The sequence below is a fragment of the Xiphophorus maculatus genome, chromosome 18 (assembly GCF_002775205.1).
Source record: "Xiphophorus maculatus strain JP 163 A chromosome 18, X_maculatus-5.0-male, whole genome shotgun sequence".
In the NCBI taxonomy this organism is placed as follows: domain Eukaryota; kingdom Metazoa; phylum Chordata; class Actinopteri; order Cyprinodontiformes; family Poeciliidae; genus Xiphophorus; species Xiphophorus maculatus.
In genome coordinates, this window is record NC_036460.1 from 2,257,589 (window position 1) to 2,277,177 (window position 19,589).

General features: G+C 37.1%; 2 protein-coding genes and 1 non-coding gene across 7 annotated transcripts; 2 read left to right on the plus strand and 1 right to left on the minus strand.

Annotated features, from left to right (window-relative positions):
* Window positions 1–1,328: 1,328 nt before the first annotated feature.
* LOC111612086 lies at window positions 1,329–1,492 on the plus strand. Its single transcript, XR_002754393.1, has one exon. It is a non-coding gene; the product is annotated as a U1 spliceosomal RNA (small nuclear RNA).
* Window positions 1,351–6,931, plus strand: LOC111611935. 4 transcript variants are annotated; one of them, XM_023350950.1, is made up of 5 exons: window positions 1,351–1,379; window positions 2,444–2,543; window positions 2,633–2,657; window positions 4,394–4,811; window positions 5,816–6,931. In XM_023350950.1, exons 1-5 carry the CDS (start codon window positions 1,354–1,356, stop codon window positions 6,600–6,602), a joined length of 1,356 nt encoding a protein of 451 aa, XP_023206718.1. In that variant the 5' UTR covers window positions 1,351–1,353; the 3' UTR covers window positions 6,603–6,931. The 4 variants fall into 4 exon arrangements, with proteins under 4 accessions (XP_023206718.1, XP_023206719.1, XP_023206721.1 ...); XM_023350951.1 differs by lacking the exon at window positions 1,351–1,379 and adding an exon at window positions 2,797–2,947 and having other exon boundaries at window positions 2,482–2,543; window positions 2,633–2,673; XM_023350953.1 differs by lacking the exon at window positions 1,351–1,379 and adding an exon at window positions 2,797–2,947 and having other exon boundaries at window positions 2,499–2,543.
* Window positions 6,932–8,026: 1,095 nt separating this feature from the next.
* Window positions 8,027–16,155, minus strand: dcun1d5 (defective in cullin neddylation 1 domain containing 5). 2 transcript variants are annotated; one of them, XM_023350756.1, is made up of 10 exons: window positions 16,072–16,155; window positions 13,360–13,424; window positions 13,214–13,227; window positions 12,664–12,760; window positions 11,482–11,647; window positions 11,311–11,402; window positions 11,127–11,235; window positions 9,698–9,802; window positions 9,306–9,408; window positions 8,027–8,421 (listed from the first exon to the last, which is right to left on the minus strand). In XM_023350756.1, the coding sequence occupies exons 4-10, from the start codon at window positions 12,726–12,728 to the stop codon at window positions 8,297–8,299; spliced, it is 765 nt and encodes a 254-aa protein (XP_023206524.1). In that variant the 5' UTR covers window positions 12,729–12,760; window positions 13,214–13,227; window positions 13,360–13,424; window positions 16,072–16,155; the 3' UTR covers window positions 8,027–8,296. The 2 variants fall into 2 exon arrangements, with proteins under 2 accessions (XP_023206524.1, XP_005810597.1); XM_005810540.3 differs by having other exon boundaries at window positions 13,214–13,256.
* Window positions 16,156–19,589: the final 3,434 nt, after the last annotated feature.

Here is a 19,589-nt window from a genome sequence, read left to right on the forward strand (position 1 = left end):
ATTCATTTATTCAAGCAAAGTGTGTGATTTTTGATACTTAACGTCAAATGAGGTTCTCCTCAGTCCGGTAGCCATGTCCTCTCTGGAGGAAATGGATTCTGAAGACTCTGAATGATCATTAGAAACAGTCTAGATACGATGATTCAGTGGTGACTTGACTCCACCCACAAAGATTCATAATCAGCTAACGAGGTGTTTCATGCCGGCTCTTTAATCCTCAGTAGATAATTAAGTTATTGCAGACAGGTGTGAAGTCTGCTCAGGTAGACCACATCCTCCAGCAGAGATCCTTTGTTCAGAAAGGAGTCTCACAAGCACACAAAAAACACAACCCACTGAAACAAAAAAATATATAAAATGTTAATTGGTACTTGATAAATGATTACTCTATTGAATGTTTAAAAACAAATACTATACTCAAAATTAAATTTGAGTATTTTCACCTGGTTTGACGTTGAAAAAGGTGTTAAATACAGAGCGGATCTTACTTAGTTTAATAAGAAAGGCCAAAACATAAACTTGGTTTTAAATATTCTGCTATTAGTGTCAAACCTGGATCAGGAGCTTCTCTGTTCTGGTCTGGATGCATAGAAAGCGCATAAATCGCCCTTTAGTGAAGTTTCACAAATCAAATAAAGCTTTTCCTCTTCTGGTCAGCAGGTGGCAGCAACATAAAGGAGATCTGAAAAGCACAGAACAGGAAGTGGTTGTCCTGTGAATTTTAAAAGTATGTTTTAAAGTGTGTTTTTCATTCATTCTGACTTTATGGTGCTCATTGAAGCGTTCAAATTAAAGGTTTCACATGTTTTCAATCCATATGAACTTTGATGAGTTGTTTATGCTTTGGAGAAGAGTTAAAAAAAGAAATAAATTGTTAGCTGAGAGTTAGCTTTTCAGCTATGCTCGTGGGCTATTGCATTGTGGGTAATCAAACGGTATTTTAATAATTAGATCTCATCATTTTCCTGGTTTGCGGTCTGTTTAGTAAATAGTTGCTTGTAATAGGCGGATGTCTGTTTGAGTCATGATCTCCTGTTTGGTTACTGGGGGTTTACTAGAAGTTAAATACTGTAAAAATGTGTCAGTTGTTTGCTAGCGTTAGCTAGGCTAACACAACATTGCATTGTGGGTAATCAAACGTTATTTTAAACATTAAATTCAACATTTTTCCTGGTTTATTTAACCAAGTTATCCCAGTATGTTTTAGCTCGTGTAATACTGGTCTCCTTCCTCTGTTTTGTTTCGTTTTAACCAAATATTGTGTTTGGCACCGTGAGTCATGCGGGTATGTCTGCGAAAGACATCCCGGCGGGAGAGACGAGCAACTCATACTTACCTGGCAGGGGAGATACCATGATCTTGAAGGTGGTTCACCCAGGGTGAGGCTCAGCCATTGCACTCCGGCTGTGCTGACCCCTGCGAATTCCCCAAATGTGGGAATCTCGACTGCATAATTTCTGGTAGTGGGGGACTGCGTTCGCGCTCTCCCCTGATTTACTGTTAATGAGAAAATATTTAACTTTTCGATGCATACATTGATAACTTTATCTATGTATGAATTGGTAGCTGCGCAGACCGCGCTCCTAAAAATTCAAATGTGTACGAAACAAAGTTTGTAATAATTCAGATGTTCTCCAATGTCAGAAGGTTTTTACATTTCCAAGAAGAATAAAATAAAAATTAAATTTTTATCTCTCTTATTAAAACTACGATTTTCTGACATTGTAAAGTAAGATCCGGTAAGATGGCGCATTACGGCCACCGTAGGCAGAAAAAAGGATTCCTGTTTAATGTTTTTAAGCTTTTATGAGTCAGAATGTCATGAGGATAAAGTTAAAATAGTGAGAGAATAAAGTTATAATAACATGAGAATAAAGTTATAATAAACATCTGAAGAATAAAGACATAATATTATAGTAAAATGTTGTATGAGAACAGCTGTAAAAATGCGACATAATAATACAATAAAACTATAACATTAAAAGAATAAAATTGTAGCAGTCATAATGTTACAAGAATTAAATTGTATAAGAATAAAGTCAACGTAATATGGAAATAAAGCCACAATATTTCAACAATAAATCATTATATTATGAGAAAAATAAATTGTACAAGAATAAAGCAGAAATATTACGAAAATAAAGTCATGAGGCTTTTTTTGTTATTATAGGAATTTATTCTCATAATTTTATTTCTTTATTTTCTTAATGTGGCCCTACTACTAGGTTGCATAAAATCTTTTCATTCTGCATTAGGCATATAATAATAGTCTTCCAATTTATCAAGCAATCTAGTTACTTTCAATTAATCAGTTAAGTAACTAAGTTGCCTTTTGTCTGCTGAGTGGGTGTTAAATAAAATGTGGAAACAGTGAAGCGGTGTGTTTTAACGCCACTGATGCAGAGAAACAGCAGCTGATGCTATTAATCTTTAACATCTGCAGAGGAAACATCCCGGCGTCATGTGAGGAGCTGCACTTTACTCTCATCTGGAGGAAACCGCAACAGAAACACGACTTCGGCCTCAGAGGAACCAGAAACCAGGTGAAGCTCCTGATGGAGCCAAACGATGCTAAACTCAAACAGCTCATTCTGGATTAAACTTAAAGTTGTGACTTTTTGTTCTACTGAAGGCAGCAGCAGAAAAACCAGAAGCAGGTAAAACCAGAAGCAGGTAAAACCAATCTGAGCAACATATTCTACATTTAACCTGCCAGTTAATTATGAAGTTTTGTTTCTGTTAGGATCTCGAGTCGATAACGAAGCGTTAAATAAAAGCGACTGTTTTATCCCGCAGGTCTGAACAATGTGGCTGATTTTCACGGCTCTTCTGGCCGCCTCGTTAAACCCACACAGCCAGGCTTCGGTGACTTTTGCTTCCACCTGCTGGGTCAAAGGTCAACCAGCCGAAGAGCTGATTTTACTCTGCGGTGATGGAGAACATGGAGGTGAAGAAGACTCTTGAAAAGCGGTGTTGTTAAATGTTTCTACCGGTTTCTGAAGGTCGCGTTGTCATTTTTTCCAGAGGAATGTTTTTTACTGAGCCATTTAACTCTGAGCTGTGAATCACCAGGCATAAAACGGCAATAAAAATATTTCAGCTGCTTTTTCCTATTTAATTCACAGAAATGTTGAAAAATATACAGATAAATATATGTTAGATGATTATCAATAACTCTGCTGCCTTTTCTGCAAAGAAATTGTGAAGAAGGTGAAGATGGGATCTGAACAGTAAGATGGTGCATTAAGACCATTGTAGATAAAAAAAAAAAAAAAAAACAGGTACATTTCCACCAAAAATCTCAGAAATTTTAAGATTAATCTCACATTTTCTGGAAAAAACAAGGAAACTTCTAAGTTCTAAAAGCTGAAAAAAAAATGTTAAAAATGTTTTTTAAAAAGGCAGAAATTTTTAGATTAATTTCAGACATTTCAGGACACAAATGTCCTCTTTAAATAACCGGTTAGAATAATCCTGTCCAGGTTTGGTTTTACAATAAACTGTTTTATATTATTATTTGTGGTCATTTATAAGCGATTCTGGTCCACCATCCGGCGTCTCAGGGGGGGGAAGCAGTACGGCACCAACACTGTTTATAGTGGGGATGGTGTACGGGAGATCGACAGGCGGATTGGCGCAGCGTCTGCTGTCAAGCGGGCGCTGTACCGGTCCGTCGTGGTGAAGAGAGAGCTGAGCCAAAAAGCGAAGCTCTCGATTTACCAGTCGATCTACGTTCCCACCCTCATCTATGGTCATGAGCTTTGGGTCATGACCGAAAGAACGAGATCGCGGATACAAGCGGCCGAAATGGGTTTTCTCCGTAGGGTGGCTGGGCTCTCCCTTAGAGATAGGGTGAGAAGCTCAGTCATCCGGGAGGGACTCAGAGTAGAGCCGCTGCTCCTTCACATCGAGAGGAGCCAGTTGAGGTGGCTCGGGCATCTGGTCAGGATGCCTCCTGGACGCCTCCCTGGTGAGGTGTTCCGGGCACGTCCCACCGGGAGGAGGCCCTGGGGAAGACCCAGGACACGCTGGAGGGACTATGTCTCTCGGCTGGCCTGGGAACGCCTCGGGATTCCCCCGGAGGAGCTAGAAGAAGTGGCCGGGGAGAGGGAAGTCTGGGCCTCCCTTCTGAAGCTGCTACCCCCGCGACCCGACCTCGGATAAGTGGAAGAAGATGGATGGATGGATGGATGGATGGATGGATGGATGGATGGATGGATGGATGGATGGATGGATGGATGGATGGATGGATGGATGGATGGATGGGTCATTTATCCAGTGTTGTAACTACTACAGCTGTTGTTTCCATCTTCAACATTATGGCGGATAGAGATTTTATTTGAAGATGTGAACTTTTAAAACTCTTCATGTGCATTTCCATGTGTGTTTTTAGGTGTGGTCCAGTTCTGGCACACGCCGTTCGGTGACCTTCAGAGCTCTGGTTCCCAGTCCAAACTGGACCCAGTGTTTATGCACCACGATGGGAGCCTCGTTATCCCAAACTCCAGCATCCACCATGGTGGGCTGTACTACTGCATCCTGCGGCACGCGGAGGGATCCACGCTGTGGCCCTTCGAGCTTCATGTGGACCAGAACATGGCGGCTGAGGCTGAGGATGGGCGTGGCGGTGGCGGTGGCGGTGGCGGCGGCGGCTGTGCTGCACGCCGGTTCAGGAGGAACGCAGCTTTTCTAGGCGAGAGGGAAGCTGTGATTCCGGATGAGATTTTTGCAGGAGCTGTGGCTGCATCGGTGCTCCTGACGTTTGTGGTGGGATTCAGCGCTGGAGCTCTGTCACGGACTCCTGTCCTCAGGTGGGTGATGAAGTTTAATCGGTATGACAATCCCACACTACAAAAAATACATCTCTACTGGATAAGGACTTGATTAAAGGACAGAAGTTGAGTTGAAATCTGCATACTGTGTAGAAAAAACTAAAGAAAGAACCAGATGCTGCTAATGAAGGTATTTGAATTAACTTCACTGCAAAAACACCAAATCTTACCAAGTATTTTAGTTTGTGGTGAAATATTTTAGTACACTTGAAATAGGACAAAACTAACTTAACACTAACTTTTCATGAGCTTGTTTTAAGTCAACTAATCCTTTATATTGATAAAAAATCCAAATTCCATTGGCAGATTATTTAACTTATTGGACATTTTTTCCATGTTATGCATACTACTGTAAGCTGCACAAAGAACAATAAAGCTGAACTGAGTAAATGTAAGTAGGGCCAGAACTTTAACATTTTGATTTTGATACAATAAAGCTTTTAACGCAATTAACCGCATTTTGTTGTTACATATGGGGTTTCAACCGGAACCTTTTTATTCGAGCGTTTCCGGTAGGTCTGTATATTTGATGCACCAGTGACATCCCCAACAGCAGCAATGGATTATTTTGACCCAGTTAAGTTTTGCTTCAAAAAGCGATCTGGAAAAGAAAAGATTATTATTCCGTTCAAGTTCTGCTAAAAGGAGTTAGCCTAACAACAAAGCCATTCAAGGCTAAAGTAGCATCTCAATGCTAACAGGATGCAGCAGCACAGACATGTTCAAGCTAATGTCAGCATCCACAGTCCAAATAGAAAATAACTTTGCACCAACCGAATGGTTGGATACCAGATTAAAAACAAAAAATATGTTGGGTTTTTTTTAGCTTATTTGTCTGTTCATTCAATAATTTAGCATCAGGTGTCTCTGAATTGGAAATGTTACTTGTTCCATTAATATATGGCGTTACAGACGCTGCAATTAATCGAATCTCACCACTAAGTCAAACATATTTACCAATTCACACGGATTTATTCACTCAGGTGCTTAAAGTCACTCGCTCCAAAGCAGCGAAGACGTCAACCTGAGGAACCGGACGGCTCTCAGGTTACCATGACAACCCTGCCACCCATGTACGACAACCAGGCCTGCAGGACGGCAGCGACGCCCCGTGACTCCCGATTCTGGCGAACCACGGAGACACAAACTCCGCTTTCAACCCCGTCTCCACCCGCCAAACCCATGCGGAGCTTTCGGCTCAAAGCAGAAGAAAAAGAAGAAGATGGTGAACCGGAAATAACTGCTTATTTGGAAGGATGTGATTCCAACCTGGCGGAGGAGGAAACCGGAAGCGGAGAGGATGGTGAAGCAAAGGAGGAAGATGAGAGCGCCAAGCCAGATGAAAAGGAAGACGATGAAGAGAGTGAAGCAGAAGACAGAGAGGAAGATGAGGATGGAGAAGCGAGCGCAGAGGAGGAGGTAAGAGAAGAAGAAGAACAAAAAACAGACGAGAGTGGAGAGTTGGAGCAGGAATCCGCAGGAACAGACGACGAGAGGAGCGTCAAAGCGGAAGCTGAGCCGGAAGGAGAAGAGCCGCCGTCCGGTTCTCCTCGGCGCCGCAGCCGCGTTATCCGCCTGTACCAATACGATGAGGACGGCCAGCGATTCGGTCACCTCCCGGACACGGAGGCCCCCGAACCGGGCCCCAGGCCCAGGCAGCGCTCCCGGTCTCTGACCCGCCTGAACGCCATCATGGCGGCGGCCGCCACGGGGCCGATGGAGGCGACGGAGCCAGAGGAGGAGAAGCAGCTCTTCCACATGGACATTTAAGACTCCGGTTATTCTGTTTCAATCATTATCACCTTATTTACAACAATGACGTACATAAGAAAAAAGGAATAAAATGACCCTCCCTTTATTAGCATATGCGCAAATTAGCTGATGGCTACTTCCGGAACAGGTCGTGCAAAATGGAGGCGATGTAAAGTTTGAGGCCTAGACCGCACATAGCCAGAAAAACTATATATATATATAATAAATATAAAAAATCTTAAAATTTCTATATTTGTATGTTTTGGTGTTTCACTCACAAAGAAGCTGTTTAATATCACAAACATTATTTATGACAAAAGATCAGAATAAAATAGATTGAGAAAATGTTTTTGTGTATGTTCATGGGAAAATGGACAATTAGGTCCCAATAACCGGCCAATATGCCCACATATTTGCTTCAACATGATTACCAATCATATGATGGCGTATCAGGAGAAATATTTACATTTCTGCCAAAAAACTCAAATTTTGAGACTATTTTCAGAGAAATTGACTTTTGAAACAGAAAATTTCAGTCTGAAAAGTCAAATTTACTATAATAAAGTAAAATTAAATAAGAGTTTTAAAATGTGAGAATATTAAAAGTTTTTGGTTTGTTAAAAGCATATTAATATCAGGATGACCATCTAATTTTCTCTTCAGATTCAGGCTTCTGGCTACAGCTACTGATAAAGTATTCACAGTAAATATTTTCACCAATTATACCTGCTTTTAAATATATTTCTACTCCCTAAACACTTTAACCTAAGTGGTTAAATGAAATGAAGTCTAGAAAGTATTAGAACATTTCTGGTCATTTGTATAACAATGTAAGTCGGGCCACAAACATTCAGCAACTTGGGCATCCAGTTATTAAATTTGACTCAAAAAGGAATGGATTTAAAGTTTTCATTTATATGAAAACATTTCCTAGACCAAGAAATAAACACCATAAAGTTAGAAAACTGTACACCTTTTTGTTAGCCATCATAAACATCCAGGACCCTTTTCAGAAACTACAATAAATTCTGTTTTATTCTAAAAAAGTACTGCATGTTTAAATCACAAAAGTGAAATATTTACAATAAAATGTATCATTTTTTTAATTGGGGAAATAATATGACTAAAAGCTTCAACTTGGTGATTTTGGCTCACAGAGCAAAAACTTTGGAAACCTTGATCCAAAAGCTGTAAATAAAGGATTTATAGATCACATAATGAAGTTATTGATATGATTAAACTACATTTCTTCAAGGAGTGTTCTAGTTTAAAATGTAGTTTCCTAGTAAACCTTGTCTAATTGAAGGATGTAAAATTAGATGAATCGGTATAAAAACCAAAATATGAGACGTTTTCCAGGATGTATTTCAGATTAATGTGCTGCACAAGCTTGGTTGAGATAAACCTTCATGTTTCAACATTTAGGGAGAAGCATCTTGTTATTTTCATCTCATTTTTAATAACAGTGAAAACATCTAAACAAGAAAAGCGAAACAATTTCACAACTCCTTCCACTCATTTTGTTTCCACGCGTTCTTCTCCAAATCAACACTAAGAAAACAAAGTAACTTCTACTGAGAGGAAGGATTCCCAGCAGCAGCTTATCAGTGGCAGACGATGTCTGGAGGTGAGGAGTAAAGAGTCCACAGCGACGATTCTTCAGTCCATGTTTTTGTGTTATGTACGGTTTTATTTGTGTTGGTGAGACCATGTCAGAGCTGCGTCGTCTCTGCAGATAGTTTTCGCTCTCCTTCCCTTTTAGTGGTGACGCCCGGCGGCCGCTGCGATGCCGGCCGCGACTTCTGCCACTCCACAAACTCATCTAGCAGCACGGGCCCTGCAGGAAACAAACGTCGGCACAGTCACTGCGCTTTGTTTTAAACATCCACATAAAATCAAAAAGGTTCCCAACGGCAATTCAACAAATTAAAATTAAAGTCCTGCGCTTCCAACCTGCTCATTTTCCCCATTTATGGTGGCAGTAGAGTTTTTAGAAAGTTAACACTTTTCTGTCATCCTACGATTTAAAGTGATTTTATTGATGTTGCAGAAAACATCTCAACTTTCGCGTCGTTTCCTCGTGTCTCACTGCCAAACAAATCCATGCAGTTTGTTCTTTGGTTTCAAAACGAAACAGAAAAGAAAATAACCGTGTTGTTTTTTTAAATATATTTTTAATAAAGAAATAATAAAACGTAAAATCAAAATAAAAAAAAAAAAAAACTGTTTGATCTTTGCTTCAGCCATTAAGCAACAATATTGTTTCTCTAACATGCAGCGATACCAGAAATGATGAAGGGAGAAGAAAGTACAGGAGATTATAAAATCATATGTATTTTTAATTTTAATAAAAAATTAAACCCTTTTTAGTTGTGGAATTTTTTTCTAATTTTATTTTAAAACGAGAAAGCCACCCAATTTTTCACCTTTTGTGGTTATTTTGAAACTGAAAACCAAAGAACAAACTGTTGTAATATTACTACAACAATATCAGTGAACATGTAAAGATTAATATTTGAATATTTATAGAGTTTTTTAAAAACCCACAATAGATTTGTACAACAACGGTCTGGAAAATTATCACCAAATTAGAAACTCAGAATTTGGAGATCTCCATGCCAAATATTAATACTCTTATTTTTTAATATATATTTAAATAGATAGTTTGTTTCCTCCTTTCAGTCGTTTTCCGTGCTGCAGGTGAGCCTCTCGGATACTCACAGGCTCCGTCTTCGTCGTAGTTACCGAGGTCGCTGTTGATGGTCCTGCTGAACTCCAGAACGTTGTACCACTGGTCTTTATTCAGGCCTTTGTACTTTGACTGCTGTGGAAGAGAACAAAAGCCGTCATTGTTGAGAAACATATTTTAAGAGTCCAGGTTAAAAACAAAAGCTAAGCAACTTTTAGAAGCTGAGCCATCTGAAATAATCTGACAATATCTGATTTATCCAACAGGCTGATGTCTTTTCTTGTCCAGTTATGTTTGCAAAGGAAAGTGGAGCCAAAGTTTCCAGCAGAAACATTTTCTCTCGTCATTATGAGAAGATAAACGATTCATCCTACAAACTACAGGTGGCCGGCAGGCCCAGGCGTTTGGACTGAGGGTAGTTTACCTCCAGGAACTGGCGGAAGACGGGAAAGAGAGGCCAGGTTCTGCCCAGCAGCAGAGCCAGCATGGATGTAGCCGTGTCCATGTCCAAACTCCTCTGGTTCGTATCCTAGCAACAGAGACAAATCCGATTAACTGAGTTACAATTAACCCCCCTCACCTGAGCCAACAGGATCGCCAAGGTGACGTTTCATTTTAAGAAAACTGAGCACATCACTTCAAAACTAACATTTGCAGGCCTGTCATGATAGAAAAATAGTTAAATTATTGTGATAAACAATAATATTTATATATTTAATATATTATTTATAGTAAATGAGACCATTTTCAAGTAATATATTCCATAATAATAATAATAATGCAAGTTCATCCTCTTTAAAAAAAAATTTATCTGAATTTAAATTATTCAGCTCATTTTAATTAATCATGTAATTAATTTATCAAATGCAGCCGGTTTAAATATTTATAAATTTCTGCTCCCAAATGTGAAATCAACAATATTGAATTGTTAGAATGACCAAAAATTTATTTAAGTAAAAAAAGAAAATTAAGTAAAATTTACAGTACAAAATGGTTTTTTTCCATCATTATGGGTATTAGTGAACATAAGTTATAACCCATTTAATCTAAATGCAACATGGCTCCATTTCACCTTTTCAATCAGACGATGTGTGATGAACTAAAAGCAGGTGCACTGAACCACTTTTTTCACTTCCGGTACCAATACCGATATCTGCAGTTTAGTATTGACCAGGCCAATGCAGAAAAACAGCTGAATTAAATTAAAATGGTATTTCTATTAAACACAGACATACATGCACTTAATTACAAACTTATTTGATAACTCTGCACCTGCACATCACATTTAGATTCACCAATAAGTTCATTAACTTAGTCAAACATGTAAAAACAACTTTAGTTTGTTCAGTCAGTGTGATGAGGAGTAAAAGAGCCAATTTAAAACAAATAAACTGAAATGGGCAAAAACAATAGTTTTTCTATCTTGGTTAAAAAAAAACTGCAACAAACTTTTTCAAATGGTTCAGAAAGTGAAATTAGGAATCCTAAATAAAATGTAAAATAAATAAATAAAGCATAGAATTAGACTGAATAGATCTGGCTCATTGTCACAGATACTGATATATATACTTTTTAAATACTGGGTCTGATAGATATTAATATCGGAAGAAGAGGTAGAGAAAATTTATTTTAAAATCATGTTTTTGGTTATAAAGACTTAAAGGTTTTATTTAAACAAAGTATTCAGACAAGTGAATGAAAATGTGCTAAAAGAATCGCCCCGTTCATTTTAACTCTTCTCGCTTTGACTGAAATAACAAATATTATGTAATAAAACCACTAGCAGGTTAAACTACAGAATAGTAAACTAAAATCAGTTGGATATAAAATGAGTTGACATAACAAAAACTTACTCTGGCAAAGTCAAAAGCGTATCTGTAGATATTTTTGAAAGCTGTGGCGTCGCTGAGCTCATTGCGCATGTAATCTAGTTTGCTTTGCAACCTCTCAGTGCAGTCGCATCTGAAACACAAAGCGGCAGCAGCGTCGTTTATCAGATGCCAACCAGAACCAAACCGGTGAATAAAAAGCACCTACTGTAGTACTGTCATCCCACTGAGCCACTCGTCTTTCGTGAAGTATCCCATCTTTGACGCTCCTAGATGCCACGCCAAAACCAACATTATAATCTGGAAGGAAGGTGAACGGAGACACAGATGATCCAGCTGTTTTTGGTAAGCAGGATCCACGTCGGACAGCCGGACTCACATTCTCTGGTTCCACTCCGATATCGTCACAGAACTTCTCCATGGCTTCCGGGCCGACCATCTTTTCAGGGCCGGCGTACTTGTGGAACCAAGCCAGGCACTTTTTACTGGAAAACTGCCTTTCAGCGCCATTTGGCTTCACACCACGGACCTGAGGACGAGGAAAGCTACGACACCCAAAACAAATTAAAACCTCACTGTGCTGTCCTCGCCCTGAGGTTTCCAGTTTTCAGCAGCTAGACAGCCAGACAACGACGCTCCAATAACCAAACTTGTTTCTTTTCTACTTGTTTATTGAAGAGTGGCCTCTGACCACTGCCATCACTTTGGCCATCATAAACTGAAACATACAAACTGAGTATTAGCCAACGAACATAGCAAATTAGCTATTCTAGCTGCTAGCTAAAAATAAAAACTTTTCCTAACTGATTCCAGCGTACAATTATTTACGCCAGTTACATAAAACAAAGAGACAATTATTGCTTTTACAATTAACCAACACTTACGAACAAATCTTGTCTGAAACACAACGTATTAGGATGATAATCAACTTAAATCGTGAGCTGTTCGGTGACGCGTTCCACCATCTTGGATTTTTATTCTTTTTTAGCGTCATCAAAACAAAACAAAATATCCACCAGGGGGCGTTCTAGTGCGGTTTTCAACCTTGCTGGTCTAGCTTAACTTACAAAAGGCAGCACACTCACTAAAAAGGTCATTGTATTAATGTAGCACATTTTCAGCAACAAGGCAGTTCAATGGGGCTTCACATGAATCAGAAGGACATGCAAACAAAACAACAAAACCAAAAGAAAGACAAGAAGGTAAAAGTACAAGACTAAATATCGGCTCCCCATGTTGAATAAGAAAAGGTAGTCGATATTTTATAAAGTAGTAGGAGTTTCTCTGGATCTGAAGTTTGCTTGTTTTATTGCATTTAGCTTTATATAAAGCTAAATGTTGGTTTTCCATGTTTGATTCTTATTCTGAATAACTATGTAAACCAAAAGGAGTTTTTCTTGCTCCAACATTAAGTATGAAACTAAATGCTGGTTCCAGTGATGATAAACTCTTTATTTGATTAATTCAGTGAGATTTTCCACCATTATTTCCAAGAACGGCAGGAAAGGAAAGGCATAAAAAAAGATTTCTAAATTCAGACATTATGGGAAATAAATCTTACCTGGTAATTTTACACTTGTGCCCGTGATCTTCAGAGTCGGGTAGTTTCCTCTTCTTCACAGGCATTATGGAACCTTTATTGGGCTTTACTAGCTGAGCTGCACAGAACAAAACAAAGAAAGTTTGGAAAAACAACCGATTAGATGATTGTTCCAGAAAATTCAAGGTGAATCTCAAATATTTTGAACACAAAGTCTGCAGGGCTTTCAAATTACAACTCTCCAACTTAATATCCTAAAAAGTCTTCCATGTGTGCAGATTTTACAAATTATGTTATGTTACAACTTAATCTAAAATGTACTTAAGTTTAAGTCATGCATTTTCAAATAATGAACCATCCTTGACCGTAAGATGTTATATTTTGGTTTTATGTTGGTTAGTGCTTTTATAGTCATTCTGTAAATAAAATTAATAATATTAGTGATCAATGACTCAATAAAATTACAGTTCTATATTTAGTATTCAAAGGATCACCTGAAAAACTAGCATGAAGCTCAACAAGCGATCAATTAATCAATACTTTATCAATAAATCTTTTATCTAGCCCTTACCTGTAAACTTCTGGCTGGTTTGTCCATTCAAATCAACAAGATTCTGAAGTTAAAAAAGTATAAATTTACTGTGAAAACCTTCAAAATTCAGAATATGAATAGATTAAAAGGCTAAACTTTATTTTGTAGAAACAAAACTGACTTACAAGCTGATCCAGCGTTTCTGAAATGTAACTGATGTCTGCCAGACCGCACAAGTCGACCCGATGATCTGTCACACAAACCAGCAAAACTTTACTGGCATCGAAAACACTAAAAAATAAAATAAAACTAGAACTGCAAGCAGCTGTCATGGGTTCCTTGCCCGATCCAGCAGATTTTAATACGAGTTTCAACCCGGAATCAAACCTGCAGTTTCCAATTCAGAGTTCACTGCATTACACACCGAGCTATATAGTTTAATGCACTCGCATACAAAGTCAAACAGAAAGAGGGGATTTGCTTGCATTTGATTTAGCAACGGTCAAAGCCAAACAAATAACCCGGAAAAATAATTTAAGTCTTTGACGCTGGTTCTGCTCTCACTCTTGGACCGCCGTTACTGGTAGTAATGGTTCACACCAGTGAACTCTCACACCAAACCTTTGCCTAAAGCTACAGCATGTAACTTAAATAAATAAAAAATTTCAGATATATAAAACTTTTGCTGTCCTAACATAAGACAGATAATCTATCTCCTCTGCCTCCTCCTGGCATTGTCAGCTTGGTCAAAAACAACCAATCAGAGCCATCATTAATCAGCTAGCCAATCAGAGCCAGCATTAATCAGCTAGCCAATCGGAGCCAGCATTAATCAGCTAGCCAATCGGAGCCAGCATTAATCAGCTAGCCAATCGGAGCCAGCATTAATCAGCTAGCCAATCGGAGCCAGTATTAATCAGCTAGCCAATCAGAGCCAGTATTAATCAGCTAGCCAATCAGAGCCAGTATTAATCAGCTAGCCAATCAGAGCCAGTATTAATCAGCTAGCCAATCAGAGCCAGTATTAATCAGCTAGCCAATCAGAGCCAGTATTAATCAGCTAGCCGTGCTCTCAGGAAGTTTTGATTAATAACTAGATTGTTTATTTTGAAGCAACATGCAATTGACTTTGAATGACTGTCAAATTTTTTCTTGACATTATTTGACATTAATTGATCATTTATAATTTAGAGAACTGACAGCCTTACTGTTAAATATTTTACTGATTTCAGGTTTTTCAGTCATCCTTTTGACTGAATAGCTGCTGCATTGGGCCTGCAAGTATTTTTGCATGTTTTATGTCTAAATTAGGTGAATTTATTGCCAGATAATTTTTCCATTTCGCCAGATAACATAGTACCATTTACACCTAAAGCAAAAAATTGGCAGCCATTCCAGGTGATCAGCAGAGATCGGCCTCATGGATGATCAGAAAACCTGATATGAGAATCCCTATTATTATTCAATATTACAAATACATTAAAAATGCAATTTTTTTTAAATAACACATTTTAATGTCTAATACGCAATAACATTGCTTTCCTTAAGTGAACGCTTTATTTTTGTGACAAAGGATGAATTTGCAGCTAAAAAGAAAAATACTTTAAACATCAACATGTGAAAAGCTTAATTTTACATCAATAGTGTAGGGCTAATCTGTTGATTATTGTTTTAATAAACTGATTAATAATTGAATAGGAAAATATATATATATATATATATATATATATATATATATATATATATATATATATATATATATAAAAATTTTATTTAAAAAAAATTTTTACAGAATTTTAACCAGGTATGCCGCTAGAGGAGTTCTGGGTAGAACATATTTACAATCACAATTCATTGCTTCAGCCCTAATTATTGGTATTTAATACCATAATTTTGCATATAATCTTAGATTTTTCTCTAATTAGTAACTCTACGCTTGCATAGCCTTTTTAAATGAATACTTTTGTACTCTTACTAACCTTTTACTCTTAATTTCACGGACTCCTACTTTTTATTTTTGTGTAAAATATGTTGAAGTATCGCTACTCTTAATTGAGTATCATATTTAGGTACTCTGCTCACTTCTAATCATTATTTCATTAGAAACAGCAGAAGCTTTATCGCTGTTCTGCTCATTAATGCCTCTAAGCTGCATTGAAGCAGGTTGATTCAGGTCGCATCACCATCTGTCATCACAAATACAGTAACAGCGAACAAGAACTGCGTCACAAGCTGGATCCCCCCTCCAGAACCGTGTCCAGACTTGAAGCTGGTTCGGAAAAGATTTCACACACGCCAACCGACAAAAACGAAATCATGTTACTCAAAGCAAAGCACGACAGATTAAAATCAAATCTGTGTCTGTGAAACAGTTTCAAACGTCAAAACAAATACGTGTTTGTTAACGTTGAGCCGAAAACGTAACCTAAAACGATGCCTATGGCAAACCTGAATACTTCTACGTCACATAAACAGCCACTTTTGTTAATAGTTTTCTTAATTTGAATTGTTTGAACGTTAAGGTTTCAACGTTTAATCAAATACGACAGTTAATGCTAACGTTAGCAGCAGCAAATTAGCCAGTCACGGCGGCTAATACCCAGAATTTCACACCAAATGCTGTCTGAAAATAGTCAGTCAAAGTCTTTTAAAGTTAAATAATATCACACATAAAAAGGCATGCTAAAACCTAACAATGTAATGAATATTTTTGACGGTAAGCGCTTCTCTTTTGTTAGCAAGCTAACGCTAACAGCACACAGCGGGTTGCAGAGCTGCTTTAGTGACGTTGGTTATTAACAGACACTTCATAAAGTATAATATTTTAGACTTTAACGATGTTGAAGAATTACTCATAAATAGTTATTCAAGTTTATAATTCGTGTTGAAACACTCACTGTGTCCAGCTTCACACTGCCTGACTAATTAATTCCACCTGCTTGCCACACTGTGCTGAGGCTTCAGCTGTACCGGCGTTTCTTGGGAGAGGGCGATACCATCACTGAGCGGGGGAGACAGACAAAAACCTTCTGATCACCGGATTAAACCACCAGGAAGTAGCTGATTTTATTGGTTGTGTTTGGAGATATAACCTCTAGTAGATAATAAATACTAAAAACATAAAATAATATAGCAGCAAATAATGTGGAAAAAAACACATGTACCCTACGTAGCAGAAGAAGTGGAATCTTCCATTAGTTTCTTAAAGGGGCCGTCCTCATTTTTGGCACAAGTGTTAGGAAAACCTTCACACGTTCATTAATGGAACCAAAATACCAGTTCTTAATCATTATCGATTCTTTGCATGGTAAATACGAACGATTACTGTGATATCCAGCTACAAAAGTAGCCAACTGACTAAAGTTACAGCTTTACCTGATAACAATTTAATTTTTCTGCATAGCATAAATTACATAAAAAGAGTAACCCATCAAGTAGAGGTTGTAAAGCACAATTATGCAACTAATTTACTGAGATTCAAGTCTAATTATGAGAATAAAAGTAATCAATTACACTTTAAACCAATTTTGAGGTTTGAAGTAATAATTGAAAGAATAAAGGTAATAAATTTCAAGATTTAAAGTCATAATTACAGAAATAAAAGTCAGAATTTCAAGTGAATTTTTTGAGTTTTAGTCATAATTAGAAAAATAAAAGTTGCAATTTTAATCAATTTAAAATTAAAGTATTAAAATAGTTGTAATTTAAGTCTGAGCAGGAATTACATATAAAACTTAGAATTGAAACTTTTATTTTCACAATTAAGACTTCCTGTTGCAACTTTTATTTATTTTTTATTTCACAGCAGAAATTGTCTTCTATAAGTTGCTGACAGTTATTTAATGGTCATATATATTTTTAAAATGTTGCAACATTTTTACCCCTACTTATTAAATATTTGTAACATCTTCTGCTAGAATGTAAAAAATTACACATTTAATCGTTTAAATCTCCAGAAAGATGTTTTTTTCTTGAACTGAGTAATCTACTATACTTCTCCCCCAGGAAAACACAAAATCTACAATTACTAAAGTTTTTTCAGAATTAAAGCACACTTGACTATTTGAAGTAACTTTTAGAAACTTCAGCAGTTTTAGTTAAACATAGTACCAATTTTTTAACTTATGAGGATTATTACCCATGCAGAATGACATTTTCTCTCATCTTTCCCATTTTGAGGAGTGCCTACAAGAAATAGCCCTCTGTTATATCATGCTTAAGGTCAAAAACGTTTTTATTTTTTTTTACTGTGACAGAAAAGGTCCCATTGTAAAAAGTAGATTTAATCAAATTAAATACCAAAATAAAACCCATTTTTGAAAAACCTAGTTTGTAAGGAAAGCGCTTTAAAAATAAAAACTACATTTTAAAGTTTAGTTTCGGTATGAGATATCTAGTTGCAGTGAGATATTCAATCAGCAGGTCATTTAATCTCCACAAAGAATGAAATTATTGTCTTTAATATCAATCTTGGTCATGCACTTTATTTCCTGCACTGATGTTAATAACTCGAATGAAGAAAACAATTAAAATTGTTATTGTTTCTATGAGTTTATAGCTGAATGTATAAATTAACTCGACTCACATCACAAAGAAAGGGAAAAGACATCAACACAGATGTTTTAGAAGGACTTTATATGAAAGCAATATGAGCACAGAATAGATCCATGTAAGGAAACGAAGAGCCCTCCTGATTTTTATCACATTAAACCTCAATAAAAAGCATTTCTATGAACAGGTGGGAGTCCAGGTCTAACAGGATGTCTCTCAGAGCTTCATGGTTTAATGAAGTAAGGATTAACTTCTACACTTGCATGTTGATTCATTTTAATGTTGTTGAAAGGTGGATTTATTTCAGTAATTCAAATTGAAGAAATAAAACTTGTATATTGTAAAGATTTGTTGCACACAGTGATATATTTCAAGTTATTTCTGATGATTATGGGTTGTAGCTGAAAAAACGTCCCGGAAAATAAAAATATTGAATAAGATCAATAAAAACAGATTTGATACGGAAATGTTTTTGTCTGTACAGATGTAACAGTTGATCTGCAGACATTGATACTTTCCACAAGCAGAGCCAAAAAGGGTCGGCTGCTAAGAGTGCAATGGAAAGTTGAGTGGAAGGTAAAAAAAAAAAGGTGCAAAACCAAAAAGTATGAGCATAACAGTTGGATTCCTTGTATCAAACAATTCTCAACCACAAACATCAGATATTCTTACTAGAGCAGAGGGAAAAGATGCTATACTAGCTGCGTTTCCACTGGCCATAAAATTGGGTAAATTGGAACTACAAAATTAAATTTGCTTAAAGGAAACAAGGCAATTTTGAAAAAATGTGTTTTTGACAAACACTTCCTGCGCTACAATGAAATGGCTGTTTAGGTTGTATCAAAATTAGTGTATTTTGCAAAACTGCAATGGAAACGCCTTTTCTGTGTCACATGACCAACAACCATGTTACTACTGGCGGAAATGACGAAGAAGACAAATAGGAAGTGGTTGGAGGATGATGGCGCAGGGTCATTTTTAATGATTTATCGCATTACGTAACATATTCGAATGTGATTTTAATTGCATTTCTTATTTAATGGAAACATCAAAATTGAAAACTTGTGTTTTTTCCCCGCAACATTAGCAGGATATCTATAAAGCTTTGCAACCATTTGTAATGGAAAAGCAGCTGGTGAGGATTTGGGTCAGCATGTCATCTGCTGGTTCTGGTCCACTGAGTTTTCTGAAGTCCACAGTTAACCAGGAAACTCTAGAGGTCTTCATGCTTCCCTGACCTTTAACACCATAGAAAATCTGTAGGGCGAGGAAGATGAGAGACTCCAGACCCAAGAAGGCCGATGGTCGGCAGGGAGCTATAAAAGAAATCTGGGTTTCCATTACACCTCAACAGAACCACAAGCTGATCTCCTCCATGCCACGCCGCATTGATGCACTAATTTGTGCAAAAACCATCCCGACAATCACTGAGTGTAAAGATGTGAATACTGACATATATGTTTAAAACTTGTGAAAAAAGTCTCAGACACTGAATTTAGCGTTTTCTTTACCTGTAAGTCATAATCATTAAGAATGGAAAGAAACAAAGCAGAAATATTTTACTCTTCTGAGATATCTGACAAGAAATACTGCACTTTTATAAAATATTCTAATTTTTTCAGATGTATTAGTTTTAATGTTGTTGGCATGTTATCAGTTGTGAACAATAAACATCAACAGAAACACTTGAAATAAATAAATAACTGTGTGATGAATCTTTATTGTACACAAGTTTAACTTTTTCAACTGAATAAATGAAATAAATCATTTGAGGATGATGCATTTGTACAGAAGTGGTCACATTAATGTATGAATCTACTGCTTCATGTGGAAGTGGTAGTTGCTAATTTTTAAAAAAATATTT

Coding starts and splice junctions, on each gene's coding strand:
- LOC111611935 (XM_023350950.1), top strand. CDS start 1,354: ATGATCTTGAAGGTGGTTCACCCAGG. Junction 2,658..4,393: donor AGCAGAAAAACCAGAAGCAG/GTAAAACCAGAA, acceptor GTGTGTTTTTAG/GTGTGGTCCAGTTCTGGCAC. Junction 4,812..5,815: donor TCACGGACTCCTGTCCTCAG/GTGGGTGATGAA, acceptor TTATTCACTCAG/GTGCTTAAAGTCACTCGCTC.
- dcun1d5 (XM_023350756.1), bottom strand. CDS start 12,728: ATGCCTGTGAAGAAGAGGAAACTACCCGACTCTGAAGATCACGGGCAC. Junction 11,403..11,481: donor TCGGAGTGGAACCAGAGAAT/GTGAGTCCGGCT, acceptor CCTTCCTTCCAG/ATTATAATGTTGGTTTTGGC. Junction 11,236..11,310: donor AGTGGGATGACAGTACTACA/GTAGGTGCTTTT, acceptor TTTGTGTTTCAG/ATGCGACTGCACTGAGAGGT.